This window comes from Priapulus caudatus, unplaced genomic scaffold (genome assembly GCF_000485595.1).
Source record: "Priapulus caudatus unplaced genomic scaffold, Priapulus_caudatus-5.0.1 Scaffold636, whole genome shotgun sequence".
Lineage (NCBI taxonomy): Eukaryota > Metazoa > Priapulida > Priapulimorpha > Priapulimorphida > Priapulidae > Priapulus > Priapulus caudatus.
In genome coordinates, this window is record NW_014577697.1 from 67,332 (window position 1) to 81,697 (window position 14,366).

At 52.2% G+C, this 14,366-nt stretch overlaps 1 protein-coding gene across 1 annotated transcript in view; it reads left to right on the forward strand.

Annotated features, from left to right (window-relative positions):
• The window catches only part of LOC106812334 (myc protein-like), a 33,527-nt gene that overhangs the window by 15,745 nt on the left and 3,416 nt on the right, over window positions 1–14,366 (forward strand). Inside the window, exon 3 of the mRNA XM_014816180.1 lies at window positions 13,314–13,441. Within this exon, the coding sequence (XP_014671666.1) occupies window positions 13,314–13,441 (128 nt within the window). The remainder of the gene's footprint in view (window positions 1–13,313; window positions 13,442–14,366) is intronic.

Genomic DNA, 14,366 nt, shown 5'->3' on the forward strand with positions numbered 1-14,366 from the left:
GAGAGAGAGCGAGAGAGAGAGAGACAGAGACAGAGAGAGCGAGAGAGAGCGAGAGAGAAAAAGAGAGAGACGGCATGTTAATTACTTAGTTCATTACTTCATTCTTACTTCGTGACAGTGTGCCGCTGGGCAAGTACGCCGATACAAAGCACGCATGACGACGTGCCTCGAGCTGGTCGGACAGAGCCGGTCATTATAGAAGATTATACATTCATCGCATGATCACGTCGCGCCCACGCGGCCCCTCGTCGACGCGACCACGCGGCCAGTCACGCAAGCATACCGACGATAGGCGAATCACGCTGTGTGATCACGCGCGCAGTCTCGCCTTAGACTGAGCGCGCCATCGCCTGTTGAAAGGGCTTCACGTGATTCGTCTAGTCGCGTGACTTGTGTGGGATAGGAGGGGGATGGTTGGGGTGGCGGTAGGGGGTAGGGGTGGGGTAGGAGGGGAGGGTGGCGGTAGGGGATAGCGGGTGGGGTGGAGCGGGTGCATGTTAATGGTGGGATTAACGAGTCGTCTTGATGACGTGTGGGTAGATAGATACGCTATAGTATATTGTAGCGATGCGAATCGGCGCGTGTACGCTCCATACTAACAGTTTCTGTTTCCGTTTCAGTTTCTTTAAGTTCGCTGTGCCGCCACCGCGCACCCGATCCACGGCACGTGTACACACGCGCACGCACACACACACACACACACGTGCTCTACGCTAACAGTTTCGATCGCTCCGCATACTGGTCGTATATATACATCGTCGCGCCGTGTACGTAGCGTAGCGTGGATGCTGAAAGTGATGCGAATCGTCTGCTCCGTTATGCTGCTGCCGCCACCGCGCCGGTGGCCGCGCGCGCGAGCAAACCTAGTATGCCGGCTAGACTGGATTCACAGTCCCCGCGGCTGCCGTCGCTGTTTCATTCGCAACGACGTGTGGAGTCAGTCTAGACGCAGACGCGATGTACTTGGGCTGGCGACGAGCGTTAGGGTGAAGGAAAGGGGGAGGTGTTTGCAGTTTCTTACACGTTGCTTGTAGGCGGGAATGCGGAGTGCTCGCCAAGCGCGTCTCCGTACGCGTACTAGACTGTCGCCATTACTCCTGGATCGTCGATTTGACGATCCAGGAGTAAACTCTCCGGCGGCAGCGAGAGCCTTCTGGTGTCAGTCTGTGTGCGTGAGGGAAAGAAACGGCCGCCGTGAACTTGCGTGAGAGGTCGGGGCGTATTACTGAGGCGTACAGACGTAGTTCGATGCAAGGGCAGTCAGGGTTAGCTAATTACTAATTAGGCGGGCGTCGAAAGATGTGACACGACTACGCGTGCGATGACAAGCGGTAATGAGCGAGAGAGGGGGAGAGAGGGAGAGAGAGAGGGGGGAGAATGGGTAGCCGCCGAAGCTTAAGTAGCAGCAGCAGTAGCAGTAGTAGCAGCAGCAGCAGCAGCGGTAACAGTAGCAGTAGCAGTAGCAGCAGTAGCAGCAGTAGCAGCGGTAGCAGTAGCAATAGCAGCAGCAGCAGTAGCAGCAGCAGTAGCAGTAGCAGTAGCAGTAGTAGCAGCAGCACCAGCAGCAATAGCAACAACAATAGCAGCAGCAGTAGCAGCAGCAGAAGCGGGAAGCTGCGGCGGCTACCCCCTCCCTCTCGCTCTCCTCTCCCTCTCCTCTCCCTCTCTCCTCTCTCTCCCTGATGAAGGGCGTTCTTCGGACAAAATTGGTCGCATCCATAATGCGTCGTTTTTTAATTGAAATTGCATGGATTTGTTTACCGTTCTGACTTCCTGCGTCACTGGGGGTCGGCGGCGGGGGGGGGAGCGGCAGGGGAAAGGCGTACAGGGCATTAAAATAATTATAACTTGACTTTAATTTGTTGCCATCGGGAAAAATTCGTTCTCATTTTGCGTGAATATAGGTCGATGTTGGCATGCGACGTGCGGGCGTGTGACCCCTATAGATTCTAGGTCGGAAGGATCCTTCTAGTTCTCACAATGTTCAACATTCCTGTCTGTCTGTTTGTCTGTCTGCCTTTCTTTCCGTCCGTCCGTCCGTCTTTCCGCATGTCAGCCTATCTGTTGGTGTGTCTGTCTATTCTCCCTCGCCTGCTTTCTTACGCTTCCCCTGCTTTGGCTTTCGTGACGACTGGTCATTGCGCGTAGATTTTCCGCATTCATTATAGCTCGAGGCGGCAGGAGCAGTTGGCACGTGCATCTACGGCCGTGCGTGCAGTAACAGGCGGCAGTGTATCACGGACTCACCGTTATCATTTATCAACTCATGAGACTGCCTAATAGTCTAATCGACTAATAGTCACTAACAGTCAATACGCATCGTAATTATTAATACGAAGCTTGCAGCAGCCGATTGTCTCCTCTCCGTGTAATTTGTGTGGGTCCGGCGGGGTTGCGTGCCACCCTCCTGTAGTCATTGGAGTTTCAAGCCCCGTGGTACTCTCCTGGACCCGGACTACTCAACCGCCGCCGCTATGACCCGTGTCGCTAGGTTTTATACTAGGTTAATTAATTCGATATCTACGTCATTACACGTAGAGCAGCAATTTCCAAGGCTGTGGCTGCCCGGAGGCACCTGTCAGTCGTTGTTGTAGTCTTACTATGTTGTGATTGATTTCTAGTATGTACATTATAAATGTCCGCGTGTCTTGTGTCTCCCCACACAAGGTCACTGATATGACTCGGTTTCGCGATCAGCATTTTGGTTTCAAGTACATGTAGCGGACCGCGCGTCTCTCTCGGTTTCCAAACAGCGGATCGCGCGGTTTAGTGGCAGTTCTCACGCGTCCAATACCACACACGCGCGCGCATACACGCACGCACGCACGCACCCGCGCCGGTGTCTAGAAAACGTCATAATATAATGACTTATTTCAAACTTCTTTAGCAACTTGTTTCCCCGCTATTAGCGGCGTGCGTTGAAAAGTCCTTTTTTCTTCGACAAAAACCGGATTCGCTTTTAATTAATCTTCGTCTTAGTCGTTCTGCCGCCGAGCCGCCAGCTGACGACGACTCTGTCTGTCTCGCCCTGTGTGCGTGTGTCTGTCGGTGAATGCGCGCGCGTGGGCGGGAAAATCACCTGACAAGTTTGCCGAAGCGATCAATGTAGAGAAAAGGGTGGAGAAGCGGCTCTTGCTTGTATCTCATAGCTTCGTTGGATAATGAGTGAATGTATAACTGTTGAATTCCGTTATAGCTATAACTTTTGGTTTTTAGTCGTATCCGTGTTTCGATTGAAATTGGTCCCAAACAAGCGACCGAGTTGTCTGCATAAGCATGTGTTGAAACACGTCTGCCATTGAACGTGTTTTATGAGTATTTTAGCAGATAAGGTATACCGGAACGTACCCTGGTAACTATCTGATATGGTTAGGGTTAGGGTTAGGGAGTAGGCGTAGGCGACTCCCCAGACTCGTTAGTGGAGTAGGCGAGGTACTGTCCGGCATATTAGATAGTTACCAGGGTACGTTCCGGTATACCGGACTGTACTCAGGGTACGTTCCGGCAGTACCCAGGGAGACATAGACCCTATCAGCAGTATTATATCAAGAGCTCTTGATTATATTATTAACGTAATGATTCGGCCCATATTTTGCACTAAGGGACCTGACTAGCGATGCGAATTCCTCGCCAATGGCGCGCGTAATAATTTCCAGAGTTGCCGCGTGAGTTCAATTTCCGTGCTACGTCTTCGCGACATTCCTGTGATGGGCGGTTCCCACGATCAGTGCCGTCACCCCCACCCCAACTGCCCCCTGCATTCCAAATTATAATGAATGCATAGGCTTTTAATAACTGGTGTGTTCAGCCAGACTGACTCCGCAAGTCATTTGACAATCTGCAGCGGGCGGCAGCCGGGGACGAAGGAGTCAGTCTAGCTTAGCGATCGTTGCGTCACCTCGCGCTTGCCCAGCGTGTGACCGGCCTTCCGTGCTCGTCTCAGCCTCACGCGCGTGTTTTCTAAACAGGTAACCAGTAGACTGGAAGCTGCTCGTCTCGCTATATATTTATCTATCTATCTCTCTCTCTCTCTCTCTCTCTCGATTAAACACGGTTTCATAAATTCCGCCGGCAGACGGGCCACCCTGGCGTAGCAGGGGTCGCGCGCCGGGGAGAGGGTGGCACACACGGGCGCGGCTTGCACAGGGTACGAGCAAGTTGTTTGGTGTACTGTCTCGATGATGGAAGTTGTATTTGATTCTCCCATGTCGCCGCGCACAAAAAGCCGAGTGTTCGCGAGCACGACTTAGCACATCTCGACTTGTCAAGGGTCATGAGAAACGTGCTCATTGTACAATTATGTATATTAGTGGGATGGCCCACGCATATCCCATGGCGGCGGCAGACGTTGCGAAAAATGCACTACTATGCAGTTTCTGCCGGGCTCTCTGATGCCTAATGCAATATAGGCGGAGCGGAGGGCTATAGTTCTAGAGCTATATTGGGCCTAGCAATAAAACCGTCGCTCTCGAGCCCCTTTCAGACGAAACTGTTGTTTATGTGGAAACACGGGATAGCGCGCATGCGTCTGCTGCAGGTAACCGGTCAGTCTGCTAATGGATAAGGTCACGCATTGTGACCGTGTCCAGTCGGTCGGGATGAGAAGCTCGCTATAGTCACTAACAGGTATATAATACTAGCGATATCAAGATCGATCTCGTCTGCGCCCCCCCCCCAGCCCACCCGCCCGCCTGTTAGCCGTGAGAGACTCCTGTAGAATTCAGGTTCTAGAACAAGGCGGTGCCTCGTCTGCTGAATTCACGTTCGCTGCTTGAACACACATGTACACTGCGCACGCTGCCGCACACTGACACATATATGATATATATGCATTTGCACGGCATTTACAGGAAATTGTCGGCAATAATAGGCGAAAGAGAGTAGAGAAACAGACTTTGGTAAGAAATAGATTTCGTATTTATTTAGCATTATATTTTATCGAAACGCTCCAAGTGCCTGTGGTTGTGCCTAGTCGATACGTGTTCACGTTCGGTACACATTAATTTGTCTATGCAACGAATTCGAACCCACAAACTTTTCAGACATGTATTATGTATTTGTCTGATCTACTACGGCTACTCTTCTAACGGGTGGCTGATGCTGCCGGTGTTTACCGAACACGAGTCGTATTCATTGTTGCCAGGACTGTTCTCGCATTTAAATATCACTTCATGGAACCGTGCCGAGCGCTCTGTGTGCATAATGCAGATGTGTCTGGTTCAAAAACTTGCCCTTGTCTGTCTTAAAAACCAGTCTGACTGTATACGGGATCTGTTCGTGGCGGTCTTGCATCTGTATGCAATACTATTGATACTATGCATATCGATGGTCTGCTACATATTGCCTTCCGTGGTGCACCACCCACGCACCTGTGATCACCCACGCACCTGATCACAGCTGATCACCCACTGTGTGTAAGTGCACGAGCCACGGCCTGAAATATGGCTAGAAACCGACTTTCCCAGCAGCCGCCACGGGACATAGAAGATGATGATATTGGTTATAAAATAAAATAAAATAACATATTTATTTAACATGTATTTATCTGCCTGCTCCAGTACCCTCGCTCTGCCATGCTTCATCGCCCACGCACCACTATCCACGGGCACTTGGAGCGTTTCAATAAAATATAATGCTAAATAAATACGAAATCTATTTAATACCAAAGTCTTAATGTTTCTCTACTTTCCTTCACCTAGTATTATTGCCGACAAGCCGTGCTGCAAACGCTCCAGCCACAGTAAACACGCTCACCGAACGCACGCTGCTGCGTTGCAGCTGCACGCTATGCACACTTTAATACACATAAATATATCGTATTTATTTAGCATTATATTTTATTGAAACGCTCCAAGTGCCTGTGCCACTATCAGGGAGGGACATGCGCGGTAGTGTAATAACAGAGCTCGCGCTATTTTTCACCCTCTCTCTCTCTCTCTCTCTCTCTCTCTCTCTCTCTCTCTCGGCTACGCCAGCAATCTTGGCATCTGATATTTGGCCTGCCGCCGCTCGTTCACGCTGCCATGCCGCCGCTTGCTATTCCTGCATCGCCGATGCTCGGAAAACCCCACACTAAAGTCACGGCTGTCTCTTGAACCCGCTCCCTCCCTCGCCAGCGATGTGTGTGTGTGCGTGCGTGCGTGCGTGGTGCGTGCGTGCGGTGTGTGTGTGTGTGTGTGATGTGCGTTTGTGTTGTGTGGTGTGCAAACCGCAAACTACAGTGCCCTTGCTTTAGCTAGATCTGCGTCGTCTAACATGCAAGGCAAGCACGCAACGCCAGCACGCACGCACGCACGCACGCAGCACACACACACACACACACACACACACACCACACACACCATCGCTGGGCGAGGAGGAGCGGGTTCAGCACACTGCAGCTCGGTGGAATGTTCTCTTCATTAGCTCGTGCTCGCTAAGGCAGGATCGAGAAAGCAAGTGCATTAGTTTTGTTTACAGCTTCGGCTGTCTCTGGCGCGGCGTGACATACGTTTTTTTCTGCGGTAGGGAGAAGAGAGGGAAGGTAATTGAGCGGAGACAGGTTGAACAAAATGGAGACGAAATTGGAGGAGGCGAGGAACGCGGCGCAGAGGGCGAGATCGGGTAAGGAAGAGAGAGAGGAGAGAGAGAGAGAGAGAGGAGAGAGAGAGAGAGAGCGAAGAGCGATGAGAGCGAGCGAGGCGAGAGAGGCGACGACAGCGAGAGCAGCGGGACAGAGCAGAGACAGAGACAGAGAAGAGACGAGAGCAGAGAGAGCGAGAGCGAGAGGCGAGAGCCGAGAGGAGAGAGAGAAAAAGAGAGAGACGTATGCAGTGTTAATTATTTAGTTATTACTTCATTCTTATTCGTGACACGGGTGTGCGCTGGGCAAGTACGCCGATACAGAAGCAGGCATGACGACGTGGCTCGAGCGTGGTGACAGAGCGGTCATTATAGAAGATTATACATTCATCGGCATGATCACGTGCGCGCCCAGCGGCCCGTCGTCGACGCGTACGGACCGTTCCAGTCACGCAAGCATACCGACGATAGGCGATCACGCTGTGTGATCACGCGGCGCAGTCTTCTTTGGCTGGCAGACTGAGCGCGCATCGCCTGTTGTGAAAGGGCTTCACGTGATGTCGTCTAGGTCGGGCGTGACTTGTTGTGGGATAGGAGGGGGATGGTTGGGGTGGGCGGTAGGGGGTAGGGGTGGGGTAAGAGAGGGAGGGGTGGCGGTAAGGGATGCGGGCTGGATGTTGAATGGTGGGATTGAACGGAGTCGTCGTTGATGACGTGTGGGTAAAGATAGATCGCTATATGTATATTGTAGGGCGTATGCGCGAATGGCGCGTGTACGCTCATACTAACGTTTCTGTTTCGTTTCAGTTTCTTTAAGTTCGACTGTGCGCCGGCCAGCCACGCCGATCCACGCACGTGTACACCACGCGCACGCAGCACACACAGCACACACGTGCTCTACGCTAACAGGTTGCGATCGCTCCGCAGACTGTCGTATATATACATCGTCCGCGCCGCTGTACGTAGCGTAGCGGCGGGATGGCCTGAAGTGATTGGGCGATGGTCTGCTCCGTTATGACGCTGGCCTGCCGACAGCCGGCGCGGTGGCGCGCAGCGCGAGCAAACGCTAGTATGCCGGCTAGAGGGAATTCACCAGTCCCCGCGGCTGCCGGTCGCTGTTTCATTCGCAAGCGACGTGTGGAGTCAGTCTAGCGCGCAGACGCGATGTACTTGGGCTGGCGACGAGCGTTAGGGTGCAGGGAAAGGGGGAGGTGTTTGCAGTTTCTTAGCACTTGCTGTAGCCGGGAATGCGGAGTGCTCGCCAAGCGCTCTCCGTGCCGATACTGAGACTGTCGCCAGTAGTCCTGGAATCGTCGATTTGACGTCATCAGGCAGTCAAACTCTCCGGCGGCAGCGAGAGCTTTCTGCTGTGTCATGTCTGTGTGTGTGAGGGAAAAACGGCGCGCGTGAACTGTGGCGTGAGAGGTTGGGGCGTATTACTGAGGCGATAGAGACGTAGCTTCCATGCAAGGGCAGGTCAGGCTTAGCCTAATTATCATTAGCCGGGCGTGGAAAGATGTGACACGACTACGCGTGCGGATACAAGCGGCTAATGAGCGAGAGAGGGGGAGAGAGGGAGAGAGAGAGGGGGAGATGGGATAGCCGCCGAAGCTCGCTGCTGCTGCTGCTGCGGCTGCCTGGCTGCCTGCGCTGCTGCTCGCTGCTACTGCTCTGCTGCTGACTGCTGCTGTGCGGTACTTGCTATGTACTGCTACTGCTACTATGTGGCTGGCTGCTGCTGCTGGCGGCTGCTGCTGCTGCTTGCTGGGCTGCGGCCTGCTGCTGGCTGCTGCTCTGCTGCTGTTACTACTGCTGTGCTGTGCTGCGCGGCTCGGCGGGCTGGTTCGCCGAACACAAGTCTGCTCTAGCTATAGTTGCACTCCGTTCACTTCTTTCGGACGATCCCATGTTCCGGCAGCCGTATTGCGGTGTAACATAGTGTGAACATGGCGTTACCATGGCACCGCATTGCTTGTCTACCCCGGTGTGTGAACACAGCGTTACCATGGTACCCGCATCGCATGTCTGTCCCGTGTGTGAGCGCAGCGCTGCAATGGCACCGCATCACTCGTCTACCCCGGTGTGTCAACACAGCTACGCGGCGCTGCGCAGAGGTCGTGCACAGTTGAAGTGCTAGTGACAGTTTTGTGCTATTCGCTCTTGCTTTTTCGATGCGGAGCCCTGTCCCACCCAGCGCTGCGCGCATCGATCGCTGGACGGACGGATGCGTCTAGACGCGCGCGTGCCATCTCTCGCTCCCGCGAGGCAGCAGCGGCGGCGAGCGAGCCATCCGTCGATCTTTACGCGATTACGCTCAATATTTGTAACGCGTTACGAGGCGGCATGGTGGCGGCGGGCGGCGCGGGTTGGCGGGGGGAGTAGTTGAGAGATTTCAGCCTGTATGGGCGGCGGGGGGGGGGTAGGCACTGGTGCCGGGATTCAGTTTCGCCAACGGTGCCTGTTGCTCGAGGGAAGAACGATGACGGCGACGACGATGGCAACGCTGACGATGACGACGAGGAGATTGCAACCCTAGTGGCTTCTTCTCTTCGTTGCTTCTCACGTGGCGTCAGCTGCATATAGGTGCAGCGCGTGCTCGTCTGGCGCGCGGAGGATAGGTCCCTGAAGTGTCACTGTGTATGTGTGCGTGTGTGTGGGGGGGGGGGGCGGTCTGCGGCATCTCAATGAAGATGAGGAGGCTGAGGGTAGCTTTCTGTTGGGTAAGCCAGTGATGTATATAGAACCCGTAGGTGACCGTCGTCAGCTTAAAGTCTACTACTAATGGCGTAATTGCGTATGTTCGTGAGCACACGTAGTGTAGTACGCCTTGAGGTTATTTCTGTGTCTTCTGTTTCTGTATTGTTAGTCATGCATGGAATAGCTCCGGTTCTTTGGCGTCGGTAGTACTCGGTTGCGGCTAGGAAAATAACGCGTGCACGCGAATGCAGTGCATAATGACAGCGCATTCTGCCTAAATAATGCACGCAGCCCTAATTAGGGTCATAAGGCTGGCAGCTCTGTCCACGTGCCGAGGAACATTGCGCGTGGCTCGAGGGCTCTTCGTGCGTAAAGTGGCGTGCTTGAACCTAGGATTGACTTTCAATTTCGTCCGTTTCTTTCTGCACTCCTAAACGAGATGCGATAGCGACGTCTAGAGTATGCGTCGCGGGATGGGTTTCACTTGTCAGTTCTAGCTTCTCCGTCTGCGGCAGAGCTACACACCGCGAATTCTCCGCGTGCTTGACTGTGTCTGTTGGCTTGTGGGTGGTCGGGGACTAGAATGCGATCGACTGCAGGGGAAGGGGAGGAGGAGGAATCTGTGGAAGAGAAACCGACGCGACGTATAATGTTGTAGGATTTCCGCCGGAATACTTTGCCTGGCTTGGCTTGGCTTGGAATACTTCCAAGAGGTGCCGTACAAGCTTCGCTATTCATTGGTTTCACTCCGAATACATTCATCTTGGGCCTTGTTTTGAGACAGTTGTTACAAGCAGTGATCGAAAGATAAAATGAAGTAAAAATAAATAATATAAATATAAAACTAGTTGATGAATAAAAGAGAAAACCTAATCTCGTGATCGAAAAAATGAGAGTCGGATTCGCAAAAGCGACCCACACCGTATCACACACGAAATAGCGCTGCGAGTGCGAGTGTATTGGCGATTGTGAGGCACGATTTGAGCACGGCTCGCTTCCGCTAGAGTAGCCGATCCGCACCGAACACCTGCGACATTTGCTCGCGTCCGTGATTCCGGGGGCGAAGCGCGCACGAGCATGACAGTGTAACTCTTCCAGGAAAAACCCCCGCACGCCATTACTTCGGCAGCGCGTGTAACGAGCGCATCGATGGCTAATGGTCTTTGTGTTGCGGCCCGCATGCATAATGCAGACGATAGCGAGGTGGTGGTAATCGGCGGCGTCCCGTGTCCTCCCCCTTCCCTCTCCTCCTTTCCCATGTCCTTCCCCTCCTTCCTCCTCTCCCGTGTCCTCCCCTCCCTTCCGGTGTCCTCCCCTTCCTCCTCTCCCGTGTCCTCCCCCTCCTCTCACGTGTCCTCTCCCTCCTTCCCCTCTTCTCCCATGTCCTCCCCTCCTCTCCCGTGTCCTCCCCCTCCTCTCCCATGTCATCCCCTCCTCTCCCGTATCCTCCTCCTCCTCCTCGCCTCCTCTCCAGTGTCCTTCCCCTCCTCTCCCGTGTCCTCCCCCTCCTCCCCCTCCTATCCAGTGTCCTCCCCTTCCCCTCCTCCTCTCTCATGTCCTCCCCCTCCCCTCCTCTCCCGTGTCCTTCCTTCCTCCCCCTCCTCTCCAGTGACCTCCCCTCCCCCTCCTCTCTCGTGATCTATAGTAACAGCAGCAGCCGCACATCTGCTGGTAGCGCGCGGCGCTGGCCGCCTGGAGACCCTGGGGTTTGGCTTGTTTCCATATTGTCAACAAAGGCAAAACAGTGCGCGGTTGACGGCTTGCCTCGGTTACCGTCTACAATATATATATCAGAAGTAGATAATAGGGAATCTATTATCTACTAACTTCTTAACCCTATTATCTACTTCTGATATATATATATATATTGGGTAGGTGTAAATATCGTGTGGGCACGTGCGCTATGGTATTATTAGCACTGCCTTTGAGAGATAAGCGGGGAGTGAGTGAGAAAGGAGCTGCCGCGGAAAGATAGAGGGAATCTCAGCTGCGGCCCTGAGAACCGAAGCAGCAGGTGCTACAGCCGCGGCAGGCACCTGTATTATCATCCTCCTCAAGCCGCACCTGCTGCGGCTGTGTTCGTACCTGCGTATCGTCGTACCTGGCGTTAGTGCAAGTTCTGTATGCATGCGGGGGGAGGGGAGGGTTGCGAACGGGAGGTTACTGGGCCGTACTCCACGCGCACGTAACTGAGAGAGAGAGGAATGCAATTAATACGTAATGAGGAGTGCGAGCATTAACCAAGCACATGGCCCGAGGGAGTCGTAAAGGGTTCGTCGAAATTTCGAATACAATGTCTTGCGGACAAACGCCCTCCCTCCCCCCAACACGTTTCGAGTCGGTGCGTTCGATACTTGCCGCGGCCTCTCGCAGCTTCCTCCCCCCCCCGGCCGCGGAATTCCCCCCCCAAACGGTATAACATATCTAAGAATTTAGCGCCGCCTGATTGGCTGCTTCGATTTGCTTTGACTGAAGAACACCTTTAAAACAAGAGAACAAACGCCATTTGTAAATGTTTGTTTTGGTTTATGACCGCTAGATAAGTAAGTTTTCTGATGTATTTTCCATGAAAAACACATATTTTACTCATTAATATAACATATAATATTACTATAATTGCAATTCTTTGTGCAAATGTGTTATTTTCATATTAATCTTAAGTTATGAGAGGGTCTTGGGCCTCTTGGCTTATACTATAGCTGCCGAGTTTGGTTTAGTTAGGAAATTATCTGCGCATCGTTCTGCGTATACGGCAGTATTAACAGGCATCGGGATATGTAGTCTATACGCAATACGTTTTTGTTCTACTTTCTGTTTATGTTCGTGGACCGATTAGTTTACGTTTCAGCTGACCTCAGGGTTAAACACTAGGCTACTGCGGCATTCACGGCACCAGTGTGGAATACGGCGGCACATGAAAAGTTAAAGGCACTGAAAATCTGCCGCATAATTTTAAAGACACTGAAAATCTTATGATTGCTTGATTTAAAATTAATTTTTCGGGTTTACTTTTCAAGCTCGCGTGCATGAAAATAGCACTCTAAAATTTGGTTTGCATTGAACTCTATGCAAATTTACGGGGGTTCTTTTTGGCATTTCCGGGGCTTTTTTTGGCATTTCCGGGGCTCTTTTTGGCATTTCGGGGGCTAAATCGCCTCGAGCCCCCGTGTATTGTTTCACTGGTTGCCACTGTGGAATATAGGCAGTATTAACAGGCATTTGGTTTAGTTGGTTCACTTAGGTCTGCAGCTCTAGACACAGCAATTTCATAGCAGACATGTTTATAAATTATATAGTAGTAGTACAGCAATGTAGGCCTACATATGCGCTACATGCACGTTGCAGAAACGGCATATTTGGGTTAATTTACTCAAACCCATGTTGTTTTAAAGAAAACATACTAAAAAACTACTTTAACCTAACTTACAGAAAGTTCGGGAAAGTTTTTGGTAGATAATTCGCGATTTTGGCTACAAGTCATGGAGGCTGACATCTTGCCAAATTCCAGCCAATCAGAAGGCGCTAAATTCTTCCTATGTTATACCGTTTGGGGGAAAAAATTTCGCCCCCGGCCACGCCCCCACCCAGTACCGTATGTTCACGCATACTAGCCATCGGAATAGCTTTGAGTTTCATCATTGATCATCAATTGGTCTTGGCCGTCCCGTGATCGAATTCAAATTGATTCGTGGTGTCGATCGGAAATGGTAGATGTTACTAAATGCCGAAAATAGATTGTCTAAAATCGTACGTGATGTGCGTAATTTGTACTAGTTGTAATTTATTAATTATAACGAATTAATTTGATGGGGTTGCGATAAAATAACAAAAATCTAAAGTAAAAAGTAATGCACGCTTGCATTCAGTGCACCTACTGCCACACCTGCACGGTTAAACCGAGCTTACGATTGAGTGCCGACAAGGCTGCATTTTTTTGCATTTGCAATTTCCTCGCGCCGCGTTGTCATCATCGAATAGCGGTGATCGATTATAATCAATCACCGGCGCACGCCAGACTGTTGTCTACATGATACGTGATGACGTTGCTGTTGCAGAGGAGGAGATCGACGTGGTGACGGTGGAGAGGAAGGCGGCGGCGGCCGTCGCGCGGACGAAGACGCTGCCGCGGTCTGTGCAGCGACAGCAGGCGCACGCGTGCAAGCTAAAGGAACAGCTGCTGCAGGTGAGTGATCATGAGTGAGTCAGTGTGTGCCGGTGCCAGGCTCCCGTGCGCGTAAGCGCATGCAGCAACTGTGGGTGACGCCGTTAGCGGTGCCAATCTACGTGTCGGCACGTGCAGCGGTCTGTCACGGTTAGCAGTGTCCCCTATGTCTTATGATATGTACTGACGAGTAGTTACCCACTGTATCCGATACCACTCGCCCCCCTCCCCTATGTAGTTGCATAATTATGTAGCCATGGGCAAGCTGACCACCCACAATGCCCTCTATATGCAGTGACAGTCCTGCTGTTGGAAGAGCATAGCACTCTTCACATCATCCATAATAGTTTATGCTGTTCGTGATGTCGTAAAGTTCTATCTATGATGTTGCCGGCCCCAGATTTCCATGTACTCGGCAATAGCGTAGCGTAGGCATCCCCTCGCGCTCTCTCTCTCTCTCTCTCTCTCTCTCTCTCTCTCTCTCTCTCTCGATTTTTCTCTCTGGCTCTCTTTGTCTCTCTGGCTCTCTTTGTCTCTCTCTCTCTCTTGGTCTCCCCCTCTCTCTCTCTCTCTGTCTCTCTCTCTTGCTCTCCGCCTCTCTCTTGCTCAGTCTCTCCCTCTACATCCCTCGCTTTCAGCCGCTGCGTAACAGCGGGAGTTATGGGGGCGGGGTTGGGAGGAAGAGCGTCCGGCTAGGTGGTGACACAGCATGAGATAATGAGAGAGGAAGGAAGAAGACAGGAAGGAGGAAGGAGAGGTCGAGTCGGGGAGTTGGAGGAGGGAGGGAGGCAGGAGGAGAGAGAGGAGAGAGAGAGAGAAGAGAGAGAAGATGAGGCTCGCAGAGAGCGACCAGAGAGAGAGCACGAGAAGAGACGGAGACGAAGCAGAGAGAGAGAACCTGAGAGAAGAGAGAGAGAGAGAGAGAGAGAAGGAGAGAGAGAGAGAG